General features: G+C 34.1%; 1 protein-coding gene across 3 annotated transcripts in view; it reads right to left on the bottom strand.

Moving 5' to 3' along the window:
* The window catches only part of LOC108742601, a 40,357-nt gene extending 30,880 nt beyond the window's left edge, over window positions 1-9,477 (bottom strand). For all 3 annotated transcript variants that reach the window (XM_025976884.1, XM_025976883.1, XM_025976885.1), the window contains exons 1-2: window positions 8,654-9,477; window positions 6,837-6,985 (exon numbers count right to left, since the gene is read on the bottom strand). In XM_025976884.1, the coding sequence (XP_025832669.1) occupies window positions 6,837-6,985; window positions 8,654-8,822 (318 nt within the window). In that variant the 5' untranslated portion in view covers window positions 8,823-9,477. The remainder of the gene's footprint in view (window positions 1-6,836; window positions 6,986-8,653) is intronic.
* Between the last annotated feature and the right edge of the window lie 8,576 nt (window positions 9,478-18,053).

Raw genomic sequence — 18,053 nt, 5'->3', positions numbered from 1 at the left:
ATATAACAACATTCACAATAAAACAAGAAATGAAAATACCTTAAATCCAAGAAAATCAAACAAAATCGAACTAGTTGTAAATAAAGCACTACCTATAACCAAAAATACCACATTAAGAAGGATAGGTAATACACGTTTCGACACTCAAGGCGTCATCCTCAGTTATGCTTTCAAATGAAATTTGGTTTTGCTAACTAACCTGTGAAGTGATATATATCACTGAAAGTTTGGATTTTGTTATGCTACGAGGAGACTGTCATGATTAAAATACAAGTGTTGTACACTATCAACAAAATACCTAGACATCCGTCCAAAAATTCCCGCTAGATCCTTTGACTCTGAAACTTTGGATTCTAGTAGTTCTCGATGTGTAGATCGAAAATCTCAACGGACACTAAATCGTAAAAGCTCATCTTTTTGACATATGGTCCTTTAAAGCTGCATTCTTCTGTAGGGACTTCCTATTACGTATTGAATACGTTAAAGTACCTATATAATACGTGCATACCCTAAAACTTTTCTATTACATAATTACTAACGTAAAATGATTTCTTATTTATTCGCAGATTTAAAATGAATTATAATAATTCCAGTTGAATTTTTACTGTCTTTTACTGAATATTCAAACTCTTACGTTAGTGAAATGTTGCTGCCCCCTCGCTGCATATTACAAATAAACAAAACGGAGAATCGTATTGGCAGATACATAATTACACAACAGCTTCTATTATACTTTTGACAACTTAAGTAGAAATTTCCTTCTACTGTCATTTACTAATTTTAATTAAAATATCATCTGCAAATAAGCTGGATCTTACGCAAATATCTTATCCGAAATTAAAAACCTCAAAAACAGACGAATGCAAAAACTAACATTAAAGTAATGAAACAATACGATTCCCGTCAAATAAACGTTTTGTTTTTATGCAAAAGTAAAGTCTTATAATTATTTAACTGTTTGTACATATTACTTCAAGAAAAGTATTAAAATAACGTCATTTTAAAATCCTTGTGCAGAAATTTCTGTGAAAGCATCACCTTACCCTCATTTTCCTTTTCATAAACATTCTGTGATACAGCATGAGTGGATATGTCACAGCAACTTAAAAAACCATTAAACGAAGAAGTGCAATGTTAGGCAAGGAAGTAGCCTATAAAACTCGAGCGATATTTGGATAGCATCACGAATCCCGTGAAAAAGTGAGAAGACGATGATGATAATACATATTTCAGCGTACGAATCGCAGTGATACAGCGTAGACCCTTAACTTACGTAACTTGAAACCGGATAAAATTTATACTCAACACAACCTGCATTAATACCCGTTTTTGAAGGCAAGGTATCTAGCTTATGAAAACAAGAAAAGTAGGTACATCGTCAACAGTTTTTCACAACCTCATCATTATCATTTTGACGCGCACAATTTATTTTGCTTAAAAAACAGAAAAGTAACTTTCCATTATTTCAGAGAACTAAATCAAGATGGTTAATCTGAATACCCCACGTAGGAAACTTGACAGGCCCAAACCTGGACCAGTAGTGGGAAGCCAAGCATAGGCTTGTGAACATTAGTCCAAAGTTCGGTCAATCTTCAAATGCCAATATTAGGTGTATTAACTTTTCGTCAAGTTTGGTTCAATACGGGGCAGTCAAGCATTGTGTGATTTATTTGAAATACTTGCATTTAAAATGCAAATACAAAATAAGAAATACCTTTTTTTATTTTGCATTTAAATACTCTTTTGAGAAAATAATTTTGTATCTTATTTAAAATACTTTTCCAAATGTATTTGTTATTTGTAAAATGCAAAATACATTTTTGTCGTTAAAAGTTTTGCTAGTATCACCGATCAAACATTATAAACGATGAATGAAAGTTGCTCACTTATATTAGAAGTTTAGAAAGCCTTCTAATCCTTTAACTAAAGAGAGTCTAAAAAATTCTAAACTCCTTGGAAATGGATAATCTAAAATATTGGATGGATATTGTTTTCCAGGTCCAATGTCATGGTCCATGAAATTTTGAAGTTCCAAATTGATATTGGCACCTGCCAAAACACTACGAAATTCTATGAATTACGACAAAACAGCCCGCTAAACAATATCGAATTGATATACGCCAGCTGTGTAAAACTGAAAACTAGAAGATATTGTGGTGTGCTAATGAATGCCTACAATCCAAAAATCTTAGAAAACGATTCGAAAAACTTAACTTATTAGATGAACCCAAAGCTAAAGAAACTATGGATTCCATTTCTTTCTCTTATTAACGTTTCGTCAAATTTCGTCTAATAACGGGCAAGATTGAAAGCAGCATAGTTTAACAACAATCTTGGATGAATTTTGTTGGCATAATATTAGCTGCTCAATATTGGGTTAATATTGTTCATCAATTCTTCTATTTGGCCCAATATTGGTTACCCCATTTGGGTTATTATTATTCATCATGTCTTGATTCAATATCAGGTGCGAAATTTTGAGTTAATATTGTTCACCAAGTCTTTGTTCAGCATTGAATGTCCAGTCGTGGACCAAGCTTGCCAACCAAGCTAGTTTGTTTGAAGTACATTTCAATGAACGTATTTCATCTTTCTGGAAAGCCGTCAGTACTGGAGTATCCGAACAAAATGGGGAAACGTTCTTTAGAATCATATAAGCTTGCAATTAATAGGACACTCTTACAATTAGTATTTTAGAAGATAGAATGAGTTTGATATCCAGTCAAGGAATTATCAAACCTTTTCAAACTTAATTTTTTACGTAAGATCAACGCTTTTTATTAGAAGGGTGGAAATATTTTTTGTTTGCTTCAACAAACCCTTTTTGTATTCATATGTAGGTACTAAGATTTACTTTTGAAAGCTACAGTCACGCGCGACTTGCCCTAATGTTTATTTTAAGATACTGTTCGTGTTTCCAAGCAGTCACATAGTTTGTCTGGTGGATGTAAACGTGTATAAAAAAAAATCGAAAGAAGCAAAATTGCGCGACTTCCTCGTCATCCTCGTCTTTTTTTGTATAGCTTCCCTCTGGCCGAGCAGGCGTTCGCAGGGTCACTAATCAATATACATTCTGCACAAATGGGGCTTCTGCGACCATCTTCTCTGCATTGCCATCGGGAATAAAAGTGGAAAATCGAGTTAAATGCCGTCAACGTCTTCGAGCATTTGACGCGAAAATTTAGAAAAGTTAGAACGCGATTAAATTAATAAAATAAACAATAGAAAAGGAAGAGACTAAGAGACTAATAAAAGGAAGTTTCTTGTTTTTACACGGATTACTACATTTGTATAATATTTTAACTCCACAATTCAATTATTTTGCTAATTTGGCTTGTTTGGATTTGAGATTAATCCTAATCATGAAATGTCAATATTTTAGGGCAATTTGGAGCCAAATCCGAGTTCATTTCCGAAAAATACATCGAAAATGATTAACCTTTTTGTGATTTTTGTTTTCAACCCACGATAGTGGCGTGCTCTTCATTATCTATATAGTTAAGATATATCAAAATCTCAATGTGTTAGGGTAATTCTAAAACGAGATTCTGCTTCAAATATTCTCTTGGTTATATTTCCCTTTTATTTCACGTAACAATGCAATGAAATATCTCAAAATTCAGATGTGATGTAGCAAGTCTGGCGCCAACGTCGTAAGCTAGGTCGGAAACGATATCTCTGAGGTCTTAACAGTTTCCTGATTCACGTTCACCTGAGTTATTTATTATACTACGGTGTAGATATTAAATTATATCATAGCATTAAAACATGAAATTAAGATTGTTAATTGTTACACTGCAATAAGTGGTAAAATTTTGCTACTAATAAGCTTTAAAAAACCTACTGTAGTGTAGTCGTATTTATATTAAATAACTAAATGATTTACTGGTTTTTCAAGAGAATTACTTCTCGTATTAATTTATGCTACCATGGTTAAGAGTTATTAAAAACCATAACTTAATTAATGTAAAGTTTGAATTAATCCATTCGGTCATAATTGAGGTAATTGGTAATTGATGATCCTCGAGCTTTCTAGGCATTGTTGATTAAAGCTTCTTGATCTTAATGATTCACGTACAACATCTTCAGATGTTCTTCTTCTTCGACTGGCGACCTTGGAAAGAATTCCTGAAGATGTCGTCCACGCTAGTCAGCAAAACATTGAAGACAAGAAGCCTTAATCAACGACGCGACCACCAGAAAGTTACAGGATCGCCAACAACAACAACAATGCACAGCTTATTTTGATTTACGAAATATCTTCATATTGTTATAAACGTATGCCTGAGGCAGCGATCGATAATGAGACACGTTTGATAGCTGACAGTTCAAAGTCATAAACTATTCGCGACATCACACACACAAAGACATGTGCAATAAAGATATCTTAGGAGAAGCTTTCCAGAAATAACAGGAAATATCGATAACTGTTTAAGTGTGTGAAAGGTATCACACGGAAGGAAGTCGATTAAATACAGGTGATATGGGAAACAGTGCGAAAAAGAGAAGTTCAAACAGTGAAATATATTCATGTGATAACTGATATAAGAAAAAACACAGTAAAATAAATAAACGATTGTCATAACAATCAATTCTATTTTGTGTGTTACTGTGTAAAATAAATTGCTTACATACATGACTTGTTCAGATAATTAGCTGTACCTACTAAAAAATTCGTTACAATATAAATTTAAATTTGTCTTGTTACAATTAATTGATCATAATGTACGAATTAAGTAAGTAGATAAAAGTCGCCCGATTATGATAGCGTTAAGTCGGAAAATTTACGACGCATTAAATTAAGTGAGCGATTTGAATGCCACACGGAAGGAAAATATATTCTGAATGAATACCAACAGACGACCGACGATAAAAAAGGAGGAACTGAAACGAGTTTAACAAGTTCGTCGGGAAATTCTTAAGGAAAATAATACGTCACTCGTTCTCTGATAGTTATAACACCTGTTGCTTTACAAATATTCCATTCAACTTCACTCCCTCCCGCTCTCTCTCACTCTTCCGAGTTTCACTTCAGATAATTAGATGTTTTATCCGGCGGTTAAACCCATTCAAATAATACTACGCAAACCGGAGCGAAGCAAATTGCTTTTACTGTTTTCCAGAGAATAAATGTACGTAATGGTATCTATACGTTCTGTATGGGATATATTACGCATATGGCATCTCACATTACGTATACACTAGTGGCAAGTTGAGAACCGATCATAAGGATTTTCTATTACATACAAAAGTTACTTTTTAATCTATACGTCGAAGGGAAAAGATTAGTATGCTTAGATTTGCAGATGCTATAGCAGTATTAGCATCTAGCAAGGAGGAGTTAGAGATAATTTTAAATAAAATGAAAGCAGTGTATTGTAAGGGAGGAAAAAGTAGGGAAAGAGTGAATATACAGATAGGAGACGAAAAATTAGAAGAAGTGGCAGATTTTAGGTATCTAGGAAGTCAGATAAGTCAGGATGGAAGGAGTAGTATGGATATAAAGCAGAGGATAGCGCAGGGTCGTGTCGCCTTCAATAAGAAGAAGCCACTTCTATACTAGCGAACGGTTAATTTACAAATTCGAAAAAGATTGTTAAAGGTGTATGTTTGAAGTACGGCGTTGGACAGGTGCAAAACATGGACGGTGGGCGCGGCGGAAAATTAAAGGGTTAGAAGCGTTCAAAATGTGGTATTACAGGCAAATGATGAGAACACCATAGATAAAAAAGGTTAAAAATGAAGAGGTTTTAGAAAGAATAGGAGAACAGAATGGGTTGTTCTAGTTTAAGGGAAATGAAAAGATTAGCTCAGGATAGGAAACAGTGGAGGTGCGTGTCCAACCAGTCTTAGGACTGACGACATTATGATGATGACAGTCGTTAAATCTTTTGAAAAATACGACACGTAGAGGAAAATTTGTACCTACAAATCTTTAACCATTCTTCCATGTAAATAATAAAGTAATATAAATCCAATAAATGCAATTCAACTATACATTTTTAGAAATATTCTGCTTTATTCAAAAAATTTTCAAAGTTCGGTTAGTTTAAGACAATTTTCAAAACACAGGAGTTATTTTCAGATAAACGTGATATGTTCAAGTTATAAATTCGCTCATAAAAAGAAACGTGCAATTTCTATGTTCGATAAACGTTTTGCCGCACCTGTATATGTATAGGAACCTTCATATGTACCTACTTACCTACCTTTATTAAGTATATATGTCTGTATATCTGTTGCTAATGCAGGTATGTTCTATTGACGAGCACGCATAGAATTTATTTCAATCCAACGCAACGTTTTAAATGGAAGCTTTATGCATCACTTTTCCAGTTAGTTCGCAGGGCAAAATTATTTATTAACTTCAAGTTTCATATCTCCCCTTGTTGTTATTGTTTAAATCTCTCATAAAATCAAGAACCATCAAGATAAAAAAAGAGACAATTCATAGCAGAAGTCGCGCCCTGGAGGTTCTGTACCGTTGTCTTCGAATAGCGGCATATTATAATTATATAAATTAATTACAAGAAGAAGAGATAATTTCCTGGATTTTCACAATTTATATGTAAAATTTTAGTGTTATTTATACGTATTTAGCGAATGTTTTAAATTAATGCAGTGGGGTCGATCATACCATCAGAATTACTTTTTCTAACAGTGAAAAAAATGTTCAAATATCCAATGTAAGCATCCATCACAAGAGTTACAAAAAATTCGAATTCGATGTTTCCTTTATCATAAAGCATACGCCTAAATCAACTGTTTCGCAGATATTTCCCTGGTTAATGCCGTAAAAAATCGTAAAAATGTTTATGTCAAAAGCTTTTACTTACCATCATAAGCTGCTCCTCTGGAGGATTTTGCCAGGACTGCATGGGGCGTCCTCCCCTACTTTGTAGATGTATCCCTCCAAGCGAATGATCTCTGGTTGCTTCTCGCATTGCTTTCCGCATTCTCGCCTCTTTAGGGTTGTACACGTAATCTGGATCAAAAACAGAAAATCATCTTTTGCTACATTTGAAACATCGCAAACAGAAAATGGAAATAATTTTCCGAATTATTCATTTTTTAATAAATAATATCCTACCTCCAACCTCTACCTAACCGCTTTTACTTAAATTCTAACATCTATTAAAACCATTAAAAAATGTAGGATAAATTTTGTAAATTAACTAGCGACCCGCCCCAGCTTCGCACGGGTGCAATGCTGATACTAAATATGTATATTTTTGTTTTGTTTAGATTATTATCGAGAAGGGGAAATCTTCAAAAGATACCCCCTGAACATACTAAATATACTACAGAATGTCTTTATATACAACATTCACAGTTTTTTTGTCATTAGACAATACAAACCGGCCTCCCGGCCGGTACCGCCGCAACCGCTATGTCCTTGCAGTAAGTAAGTTAGCGTTTAAGCGCTTACGGACTGTAACTTGTGACTGCCGGAAACGCACACGATATGAGCTCACAGCTCATTTGCAATATCGGTCTGATTAAGCAAAAACTAATAGGTACACCGTATTTAAAATAGTTTTAAATAAAGATTTTCTCCAAATTGTTAAATAATCCTGGTTTCGAAATGGCATATAAAAAAGCAGTTAATTATAATTTTTCATTAAATAAATAAAATGGAAGTCGTACTGACAAAACAGTATATTACGAAAATAAATAAAACTAAAACAAAAATACTGGTATGCAAGGTAAAAAATGTAGCGAAGAGCGAACATACAGATAGGAGAGAAAAAATTAGAAGAAGTGGCTGATATTCGGTATACATTAGAAAGTCAAAGAATATCTCAGGATAGAAAAAAGTGGAGGTGCATATCCAACAGTCTTAGGATTTGATTGGATTGAAAAACTATAGATTGTATTTATATTATTCCGTTTAAAGAGAAGAGATTTTTGTAGAGATGAATCTTGCAACATAAGTCGACAAAAATGCATTTCCTACGAATGCTGTCTGAGAAAAGTTGAAGAGCTTAAAAAGGTCTGTAAAAACGTCCAGGACGGCATTCATATGTGTGCCAGGGTTAATTCACAAATTGATAAAATATGACTTATACTCAGAAACTGAATTCCAAGTACGACTAGTAAACTATAGAGTACTAACTAGTGGCTACAATTAGGAGCTTTCAAGATAAGTTATAGGAAAATTAAAACCGAGGCGCGTTGACGATAACTATCACTGAAAGGTCAAAATCAAAAATTATTAAAACACACTAATCCATTACAAAATTCTGTGTAACAACCCCTCATACAATTCCGTAGAATATGTGAATATGAATTTCAATACGCTTTTCTTTACATTATTTCACCCAACTCAGTTCTTGATTTATCAATCTAAGTCAGTCTATTAAAAGAAGGAGGTTAATAAGAACATTTTTTTGTCTTTCTGACCTAACAAAATATATACTTATTAGCAAAATGAACCGAATAATAAATATTTTTCACAAATTTAAGTAAAGTACCTACAGACAAATTCTTACAAAAATACTTCTTGACGATAAACCGTCAAACATTGATTTCAGATCAAAATAAAGCGTGATAGCAGTTACTTTCCCATCTGATGAACTCAATTTCAGTTCGAAACAAAGTTGATCAGAGTTTGTGACACACATATATATATAACCTTCTGTCGGTGTCCTACCTGGAAACGGTGTGGCACACGGCCAGTATTGTTGATAACACGGTCCATTTCCGTAATAATTCTGATACTGATGGCCGTAGTACTCCGACTCGTACGTAAAGTTCTCGTAATACTGGTGATAAGGTCCGTAATACGGAAATTTGTATTGCATATAATTGCAACAGTCCATCTTCAAACCATAGTCGTCATTAAATACCACAAAATTTACGCAAAAGCACTCGTACTTTTAGTTGTCTAATATATATGTATTTAAAACTTACAGCAAGATATGATACAGTTTAAAGAACTTTCCAACATGTTTTAAATGGGCATTTTGATTACTATTTAATTTATTAATTGTATAATGTACAGTTATGCCATCAAAATAATGTAACTGCTTGAACTATGTATAGACGTACATTAAGACAGTACTTGGGATTATTATTCTATATTTATTTTAAACATAAAAGAAACTTAAATTAGAATACCCTGTGTACTTTAAGATGTGGTTATTGTGGAAAACAACTTAATGCCAGTCTTTCTTAAACGGCATGGTAATTTTTATTCATTATTTATTATCACCACCTCAGTTTCTATTGAAATTTACTTTTAAAATAACAATTTAAACACTTTAGATATTGTTATTATGTACATATATTAAATGGTACATCGTCTTTACATTTTTCCGAATCGTTCCCGGATTTTATCAAACGTGCGTCACCGTCACGTCCAAAACGGACAGACTTTCGAAAAATTTACTCCGTTTGGGCAGATACGTTTTCGCGCCAAAAATATCGCGAGCGAAAAAGCGTCGCCGGTGTCCGAGGACGCAGTGTATCGGCCAGCATGCGACGAGAACGAGGACGACGACGACGACGTCGTCGTGTGCGTCTAGCGGGAGCGCGCAAGGCGACGCGTGCGACGTCGACGGACGACGCCGTCGTCTGCTGTTCGATCGACGCAATCAATAAGTTGCGCCGCGCCGCCGCCTCCTGCCGAACCGACTCTTCAGCGTCGCGACGCTTGCCAGAGCGCACACGAAACCTGCCGCATAAGTGGGTCACTTCACACCGTGTACCCTACACACGATCACATCGTTGTTATGTATGCAAAATGCCAAAGGTGTTCACCAAGTAACAACTGAAAATCTGCTAGCAATTTAACCAACCATTCCCACTTTGATTGTAAAACAACTCTTTAAAAAAGTTTTTCAGAAATGGAAATGTTAAGCTAACCAAAACCAATCTGATCTAAAATTGACTACATCAACTGACATAACGTATTTTTCACAATAGGGATAATTTTAGAGACTTAAATTATCTAAAAAATAAGTCATGTTGGCTGACATTCTATTTAATAAAATGAGAAACTTTTGTAGTATTTTAGACTTTTTAGACATACAAAACTTAAATTAAATTCTATCTAATAGAATTTGATCTGCAACGCTTACTGAAAGTTCATAAAACTATGAACTTCTATTAATATCACAGTCGCTCTATTGTAAGTTTTTATACCATCACTTATAAGAACATTTACTATTACTACTAATGAGAAGTAAAATACCCTTAGATGAGAGGAAAACTTTTCATGTTATTTCAACTAAAAAAATTAAGCTCTATGTATTCAAAAATCAAGAACTAATTCAAAAAAATTAAAGTCAAGACAAATTATGCTGATGATTTAAATAAGTAAAAATGTTAGAAATGAATTTCTTAAGAGAATCTTATTCCATTTCTAAATCACTAGCACAACAACCCTCTCCCACCCACATAGGAAGTTTTAACTTAAACAATTAAACAATCAATTAGTGACCGAGTTTTCTTCACAAGAAATGTAAAAAGCCTAAAAATACATTTATGGTCCTTTTTGGCTTTAATGTTTTGCGGAGTTGTCCTAGAAAATTTTAATTGCTGAAATTAGTAGTAACTCTTGGTTGACACACACATAAGACACATTTAAGGATATTTTGTGTAACCCAAATATGTAATAGGCGACAGTGCCTGACACGGAAATGGCTCGATATGGTGCACATCAATTCCATTAAAACACTGTGTTTAATGTGATGTTGTTCTTAAAGTACTTTAATAAACGACATTCAATATGATAACAAAACATCGAAGGGAAATATTTTAATGGGAGTTATTAGGTATCTAACTATATTACAGCACCTATAGGAAAAATCATTGAAAAAGTTCTTCAGTTTTTTTAGAATCACAGAATACGTAATCACTTTACCGTAGTTACATGGAATTATCTGATTATTTATTAAAGAATGGCTAATAAAACTTAAAAAATATTATTATCCAAATTTACTATAAGGTGTTTCATTTGAACATATCCAGAAAAATGCAACATGGTTTGGCCTCTTTGCAAATTGCTATTAAAAAATCGAACATGCATGATTAAATAATTAAACCCGATGAATTAAAAATTGAACTCCTATATTTCTTTAAAATGAAGACACTTAAAATTTTACATGGAACGAATAGTCTAAAAAAGGTAATCTAAAAATTAAGTAGTAAACAGGATGTTTCGTATAATAGCACTCATTGGTCCATATTACTATTTCAACTTCTACAACAGGCCAACTTTAATTTCATTTTCGAAATCTACATTAAATTGTGATTATTATATCATGTATCACATCTTATATCCGTCTGTATTAATGTGTATTAATGTTAGTGTTAAATCCCTATCAAAGTTTTGTACAAATGACTCTTTTTAAATAATTAACACAAAAATACATTTTATATATACTTAAACAAAAGAAGAGCGCCTCATAAATAAATATACAAACGATAGGTGTCAGAGACCCTCACTTAACATACATTTAATATTTTTAATGAGCGAAATTCAACTTACCGAGCAAATGGAATTTTAGTACACATTTACTTCTTCTGGTACAAGCCAAAGAAATTATTTGATTCTGGATAAGGCTATAATTTCATATCCAAAAATACTTATTACATCTACAGAAGAAGAACTAATAGTAAATAATTCGGAATGGAGATTTCGTATCAGTATTACATAGAAACGAATTTTAAACATGATTGCAGATATGCGATAGCGTATCGAATACGAATCAATATCCACGCAAAGTGCGCTACAAACGAGGTGAGAAAAAAATCACCGAAAGTTTTCCCAAACGGAAAAGAATTCGCCGGAAAGCATCGGAAATAAATTGTTTCGCGTCGACAATCGATTCCGTTCAACGTGTTCGAATCCTTGCCGTTGTTGTCGTGTGGTAGTTGTATAGTACGCTCCTACATAGATAGTAGTAGTAGTAGCTCGATGCTATTTTCCACCATCAGTTTTCATTTTATGTCCTAACCTGTTGTTCGCCGTTTCTGTCGAAACAGCTGAGGCGAATGCCGGCCGCGAATATAATTTTCAAATGGTCCATAAAACTGAAATATTTGCCATCTCGAACCGTTTATAATTCGAGCGCAACACGTTGCCGCTCGATTCGGAACGAATACACGAAACAACGCAACGGTCCCAATAAGTACATCATAAACATAAAGTTATTGAGCTTAAATAGGAAACACCACGATAAAAGAGATCGTAATAGAAAATCTTGGCAAAAAAAGTTTAAATAATCCTAGATAAATTGTGGCTTGTATGTATATTCCAACTGCTAAAAACAGTAGCACATCTCTCACAATCGGACATATGTTTTTTGGTGGAATACAGCAAACTATAAAATTTCTAACTAACGGATATCTAATTTTACAATTTTTACAAGAAATTCATTAGTCAAATGGAGATCTGGGCTTAATGCAGAGTGCATCGTTTGCGTCATCATAAATCCGTTTGAACCACCGTAAAGATGGAAATCCTGCGCGTCCAAATTTGAACATTGGTTGAAAAGGACTCGAAATTGTAAAGGATTTCCTTCGATTTCACACAAACACTATTTCATCAGAGCACATGTCATTATCATTATCATACAAATTTAAATTGCCTTGACCCACTAAATAAAGCGAAAATTCCCGCTTTCGAAATTTAGAAAGAAAATTTGTGAATTGTTAAAAAAACTGTGAAATTATGAATTGATTTTGCAAAAATACTTATGTGACTTATTAAGACATTAAGGTGTTAATCTAATGTAATCAAACATTTCATCTTTGTACGAAACGAGGGAAATATTGTTTAAAGAAATTTTTATATAACTCCATCTACATTTTCCACTCTTCCAATATATTTTTTGGACTTATGCATCGGAGAATAGATTACATGCGGATATGTATTCCTACAGAAAAGTGACGGGACGCCTCGTATGAAAGAGGAACACGAGGGGCGGCTAGTACGACTACGCCTTGCATAGGTGCACTTGGGTAATCGACCGCCAAGCCCTCGATAACTACTTTATTAGATCGAAGACGCAGCTTGGCTTCCGCCCCCACCTAGACGTCGCATCATTTTGAATGTATATTCACATGAAATATCTAAAGAAATCGATGTACTTATACGATAAAATATCAGGAATCAAAAAAGTCGCAAAATTTTTATTTCTATCATGCAGACTTTTTCTGGCCTTTGAAAGAATGCTACGAAAATTATTACGCAGTTTTACAACAGATTTTCACAACCTTGTAACTGTACATTCCACTTTTTTAAGACTTTTCTCAACCATGAAACTACTGTACTAAACATATTTGTAAAATTTGTCAATGTTCGTTCTGTACTTACATTACTTTTCAAAAAAATAATCTGTACTATCTAAAATTGAAAATTAGTCTGGGGTAAGGCATTACGTCATTTTGTGCAAAATATTTACGTAAAGAAAACTACAAGATCTTTTTCTATTTTTTGTTTAGAAGGGGTAGACCAAGATTAGATTACTGTTCACAAATAGTTAAGGATGTGGAATGCTCTAGTTTTAAGGAAATGCAAAGATTAGCTCAAATAAGAAAGAGTAAAGGTGTGTGTCCAACCAGTCTTTGAACTGACGACCTTATGATAATGATGAAGATGACTATAAAAACAAGGTAAGTAAGTAATGGTATGTTTCCCCCATTTTGATTTTAGATTATAACACTGTAAAAAATATAAGGCTAATCGTTTTCGAGAAAATTTGCAAATCCTAAGAAGGTAGGTGAAATTGATGAGTTTACAAAAACTTAATAAGCAATCAATAGATCACGTTAAAAATTATAAAAGTACAAAATATAAAACACGCATTCTTAAATATCCCAGAAAAGCTTCAAAACTGATTTAGCGTCAAAGGTTTATGCAGTATAGATACCAAATTTCATACTGGGGAAAAATCCTGTTCAGAATCGCCCGTTTGAAAAGGCGTAGCTCCCTTAGGAAGCATTTTCGACAAATGTTTAGAGAACTGAACACCCTCTATATCGGTAACAACAGGAAAATGCACAAAAATGACCCAGTTTAACTACCAAAACCACTGTACTTAACTATTAGACTGATCCTAAATATTATGAATTATTAGAATAAGGTAAAAGAACAATAAGAAATCACAAAAACAATCTTCAGAATATTCGCGGTTATGGTAACCATTTTCATACTCTTATTAAACCAAATTTTCTTTGTTATTTACTACACAGCTTCCTGATTTGCTATTATACTTTGGATATTTATAAAAATTCAGCAAACAACGAAGAGATAGTGATGACTGATGACTACGACCTATGACTAAGATTCGGGACGAAAAAATCCTGAGCAAAGATTCTTGCAACTAAAAAAAGGAGCCGAATCAAAAATCATTCTTCTTCGTAAAATAATAGGGCTGTTTATTCGCCGCAGTCAGTTGCCTACTCAAAAGCGCAAACCGCAAAGTGCCGAGAGCTTTCGTTGTGTCGCGTTTCAGCAGTCGCTTTCGTCTGCGCCTGTCTCGCAAACTTCGACCCTCAACGTGAAGCGATGTGACGCGATGCGACGGCACAGAAAGGTTTCCATTGATTTACATCGAACGAAGGCCGACAGCGGACCAGCAACGGACCAACCCCAGCCGAGAAAATAAATATGTAAGAAACAGGGAAAATCCGTCCAGATTAAATTACCCCGAAAGTCTATCGACTACTGGCGATGCTGCACCGCGCCGTTGACCAACGACCATTATAAAGTGTTCGCCGCAAAGGAAAACCCGAAAAAAGTTTCCAATTTCGATACGCATCCATTTCCAAAACCCTAACGCTCATCATCTTACCCTCGATATAATTTCCTTAGATAACGATCGATGACACTTCCACAAACGCGTACAATTGAAATAAGAAACGATTCCAGAAAAGCATCTATCAAGTTGCGTATTTCCGTATGTTCGGTCACAAAATGATGTATCGACGTTGCACACAAAGACGTCCTTAACTAAATTCCTTACACAAAAATGCCTCAAGAAAAATATAAATACGACTGAATTCTTTACAGTAAGTTCTAAGACAGTTTCATTTATTTTGTTCGACTTTTAAAATAGATTAATAAATAATAACTTTAACGCTTAAATGAGTACTACCAAATTACAATTCATATTAATTTTTGTTATCTTACATTAGTAGAGTATACTAAATAACTCGAACCCCAACGCTAAAACGCTACAGACGACCCTGATTAGTCCGAAATTTCTTTTTGGTAAGAAAGTTACCTTCAATACAGTAAAAGTTCCTTATTCACGGTTTCCTTATTCGCGTTTTCATTATTTGCGGGTGAAAAAATTGCAACCCAGTTCCTGTATTCGCGGCAAAATTTCATTATTCGCGGATGCAATCGGTAAACATAAAAGGATTCGGTGTCATTTATTAAGAGAAATGACCGCGATAAACCGCTCGTGCCTAGTGTGAATTTTTCCGAAAACATGCATTTCTATTCTAAACATTTTTATTTAACGCTGCGAGATAAATATGTGATTTTTTTTTGTATAGTAACAGACAAAGGTTGACGCTAACTCAGTACGTTTTTGGTTTTCAATAATACGGTCATTAAAAGCTTTTACAAGTGCTTAAAGTTGATGCTTCTTGTAGGACACGTACTTTCAATAGAAATTAAGAAATTAAAAAATGGCCTTCGACAAGCTTTAGAAAAAAGCTTTATCTATCTTACTACAAAATTTCAAACCTCTGTTCTAAACATTAAACTCATGATATCTAGAAGCGATAACCATGTTTTTATTCTACGGCGCGTGTACTACTGAATCCCCTTAATGTATCGGCATCTTTTGAGTATGTTCTGTTGGTACTTGGCGAGGCAGCTTTTATAAAAGATGTAACCGAGTAAGCAGAAAGGGATTCGGTGTTATTTTTCAACGTATCGGCATCTTTTAAGTACTGTTGGCTCGTGCCGAAACGACTTTTATAAAAGAACCGAGTAAACTAATTCAAAATTCAAAACAAGAAAAATCACTAAATTTTTTAAATCCTTGTCTAAAAGTGATAAATTAATTTTATTCTGATACATATTGGTTTTATTTTGGGACCTTAGAACGTATCAACTATAATTCCATACTGATTACCATTCCATATCGCGAATAAGAGCTTTTGCTGTATAAGAACATAGATCCATGGTATGACGGTATAACTATGAAACGGGCCGAAGGGTTGCAGTTTAGTAAGATTCCGACGAAACGTCTGGACCTAGAAATTCACATAGACCGCGGCCCTTAATCCCGAATCACAATTCTACCGAAGTTTGCTTCTTTAGGGGCTGAAGAAAACTATTCTAAAGAAGATAAAGTTTGTCACCGAAAAGTATTTCGGACATTTACTGTTGTAATTTGGAGGTAGGATTTGAACTATGTATTATTTATCTACAGTTCAGTACAGCCGAAGTTTCCAGTCTTCATAATTTGAATGAATGAGAAATCGATTTATTTAAGTTTTTTATTAGAATTTAAGGGAAAGCAAATTGAAGTTTTGGCGCTATAAACTCGTGAGCCACTTCTTCATGTTGAAACTAATCTAGGGAAAACTCACTAAGGCGCATAAAAACATAAGACAAAAAAAGGAAGATTAAGTACTCGAGCTACTATTCTGTAGCCTGGCTTATTAAAACATTGTCTAAATCTAAAGGAACAACAACCCCTGATACATTAAAACCCCCGTAACAAAAGACGCTTGTTATAGGCATGTATGCCTCCATACACACACGTTATGGTCTCGGTTCAATACCTTTAATCGCACTGCATGTACTTATGTCTAAGTGTATAGGGGATATATACACATAGTCATACATATACATAAGCACTTGGTACAGCAGCAAAAGCGATATTCGTAGTACCTATCGTCATCGTGTGGTAGGAACCCTCTCGAAAAGAAAATCCCCACAATTCATATGTACAGTTCTGACAGTACGACATGGCAGCGTTTACCTGGAAGTGCGTTACTAATACTCTGTTATACCTAACGGTTGCTACTAGACCTTCTACTGGTTGTTCCTTAACTTTAACTCGAATTTCTTAATTTATCTATCTCTAAATTCAATTGGTTAGATTTGAATCTTATGCTTACGGTAGGAAAAGACAATACGAACGAAGTACTTATATTGTCTGGCTTCGTGATCTGAGATTGTAAAAATTATCTTATCAGAAGCGGACTTAACAACAATAATATACATACGTAGAAGCAATATCTTCAAAATAAAAATTAAAAATTGTAACGGCGACGAAGAAATTTTTCCTTTCTGACTCGAATATAATTGGTTGCATTTAGAATATAACGTATACATATTGATAGTAATATCTGCTTAATTGTTCCAACTTCCTTGTTACCTACATGCGTTCGTGGAACTGCAACTACAGGACATCAAGTAGCCTTACTGCCTTCTTACGATGGTACATTTGGTAAAGATCGTCATGTCGTAATTCAGTTACTATACATTCCTACACAGCTACGCGTAACATGAATGCGTCGAATGAACGGTGTGGGTGTGCTAATTATCTTGCCGCGATGAAGCTCATGAGTTATTCAATTGTCTCGCCCAAGAGCTAAATCTTTACCGAGGCATCCGCGTCAACTAACATCCTCAAAGGGAAGAACACTAATTGCAAAAATAAAGTGCTCGAAATTCGACGTACAAAATTTCACGGATAGAACGCGAATTATTTTTGTGCTTAAAGTTACTTCACTCATCTCATGACCCTCGATTTCAATTAAGGATGTTTGGGAAGTATGTCAAAATGCTACGAGACGAATAAAAATTTGGAAGAACGTTCCTCATTCAATTCTAAAACTCCTGTAAAAATTACAAAACGATTCATTAAACCGTTAAAAAGTTATTGAAATTTTAAAAAATTGTAATTTTACACGTCATTTTATGGAGATTCGTTAACATAACAGATTAAATTTATTTTTATTAACAGAAAAAAAGCTACCAGAAATTTCAAACTTTTATAATAAGTAACTTGAACTCTGGAGAATCACTTTAGCGTAAGGTTATTCAAATTCACTAAATGGTTATCGAGGAAAAA

Source organism: Agrilus planipennis, unplaced genomic scaffold (genome assembly GCF_000699045.2).
Source record: "Agrilus planipennis isolate EAB-ADULT unplaced genomic scaffold, Apla_2.0 scaffold345, whole genome shotgun sequence".
In the NCBI taxonomy this organism is placed as follows: Eukaryota; Metazoa; Arthropoda; class Insecta; order Coleoptera; family Buprestidae; genus Agrilus; species Agrilus planipennis.
Note: the sequence above shows the minus strand (reverse complement) of the source record. Positions and strands in the feature narration are given on the sequence as shown.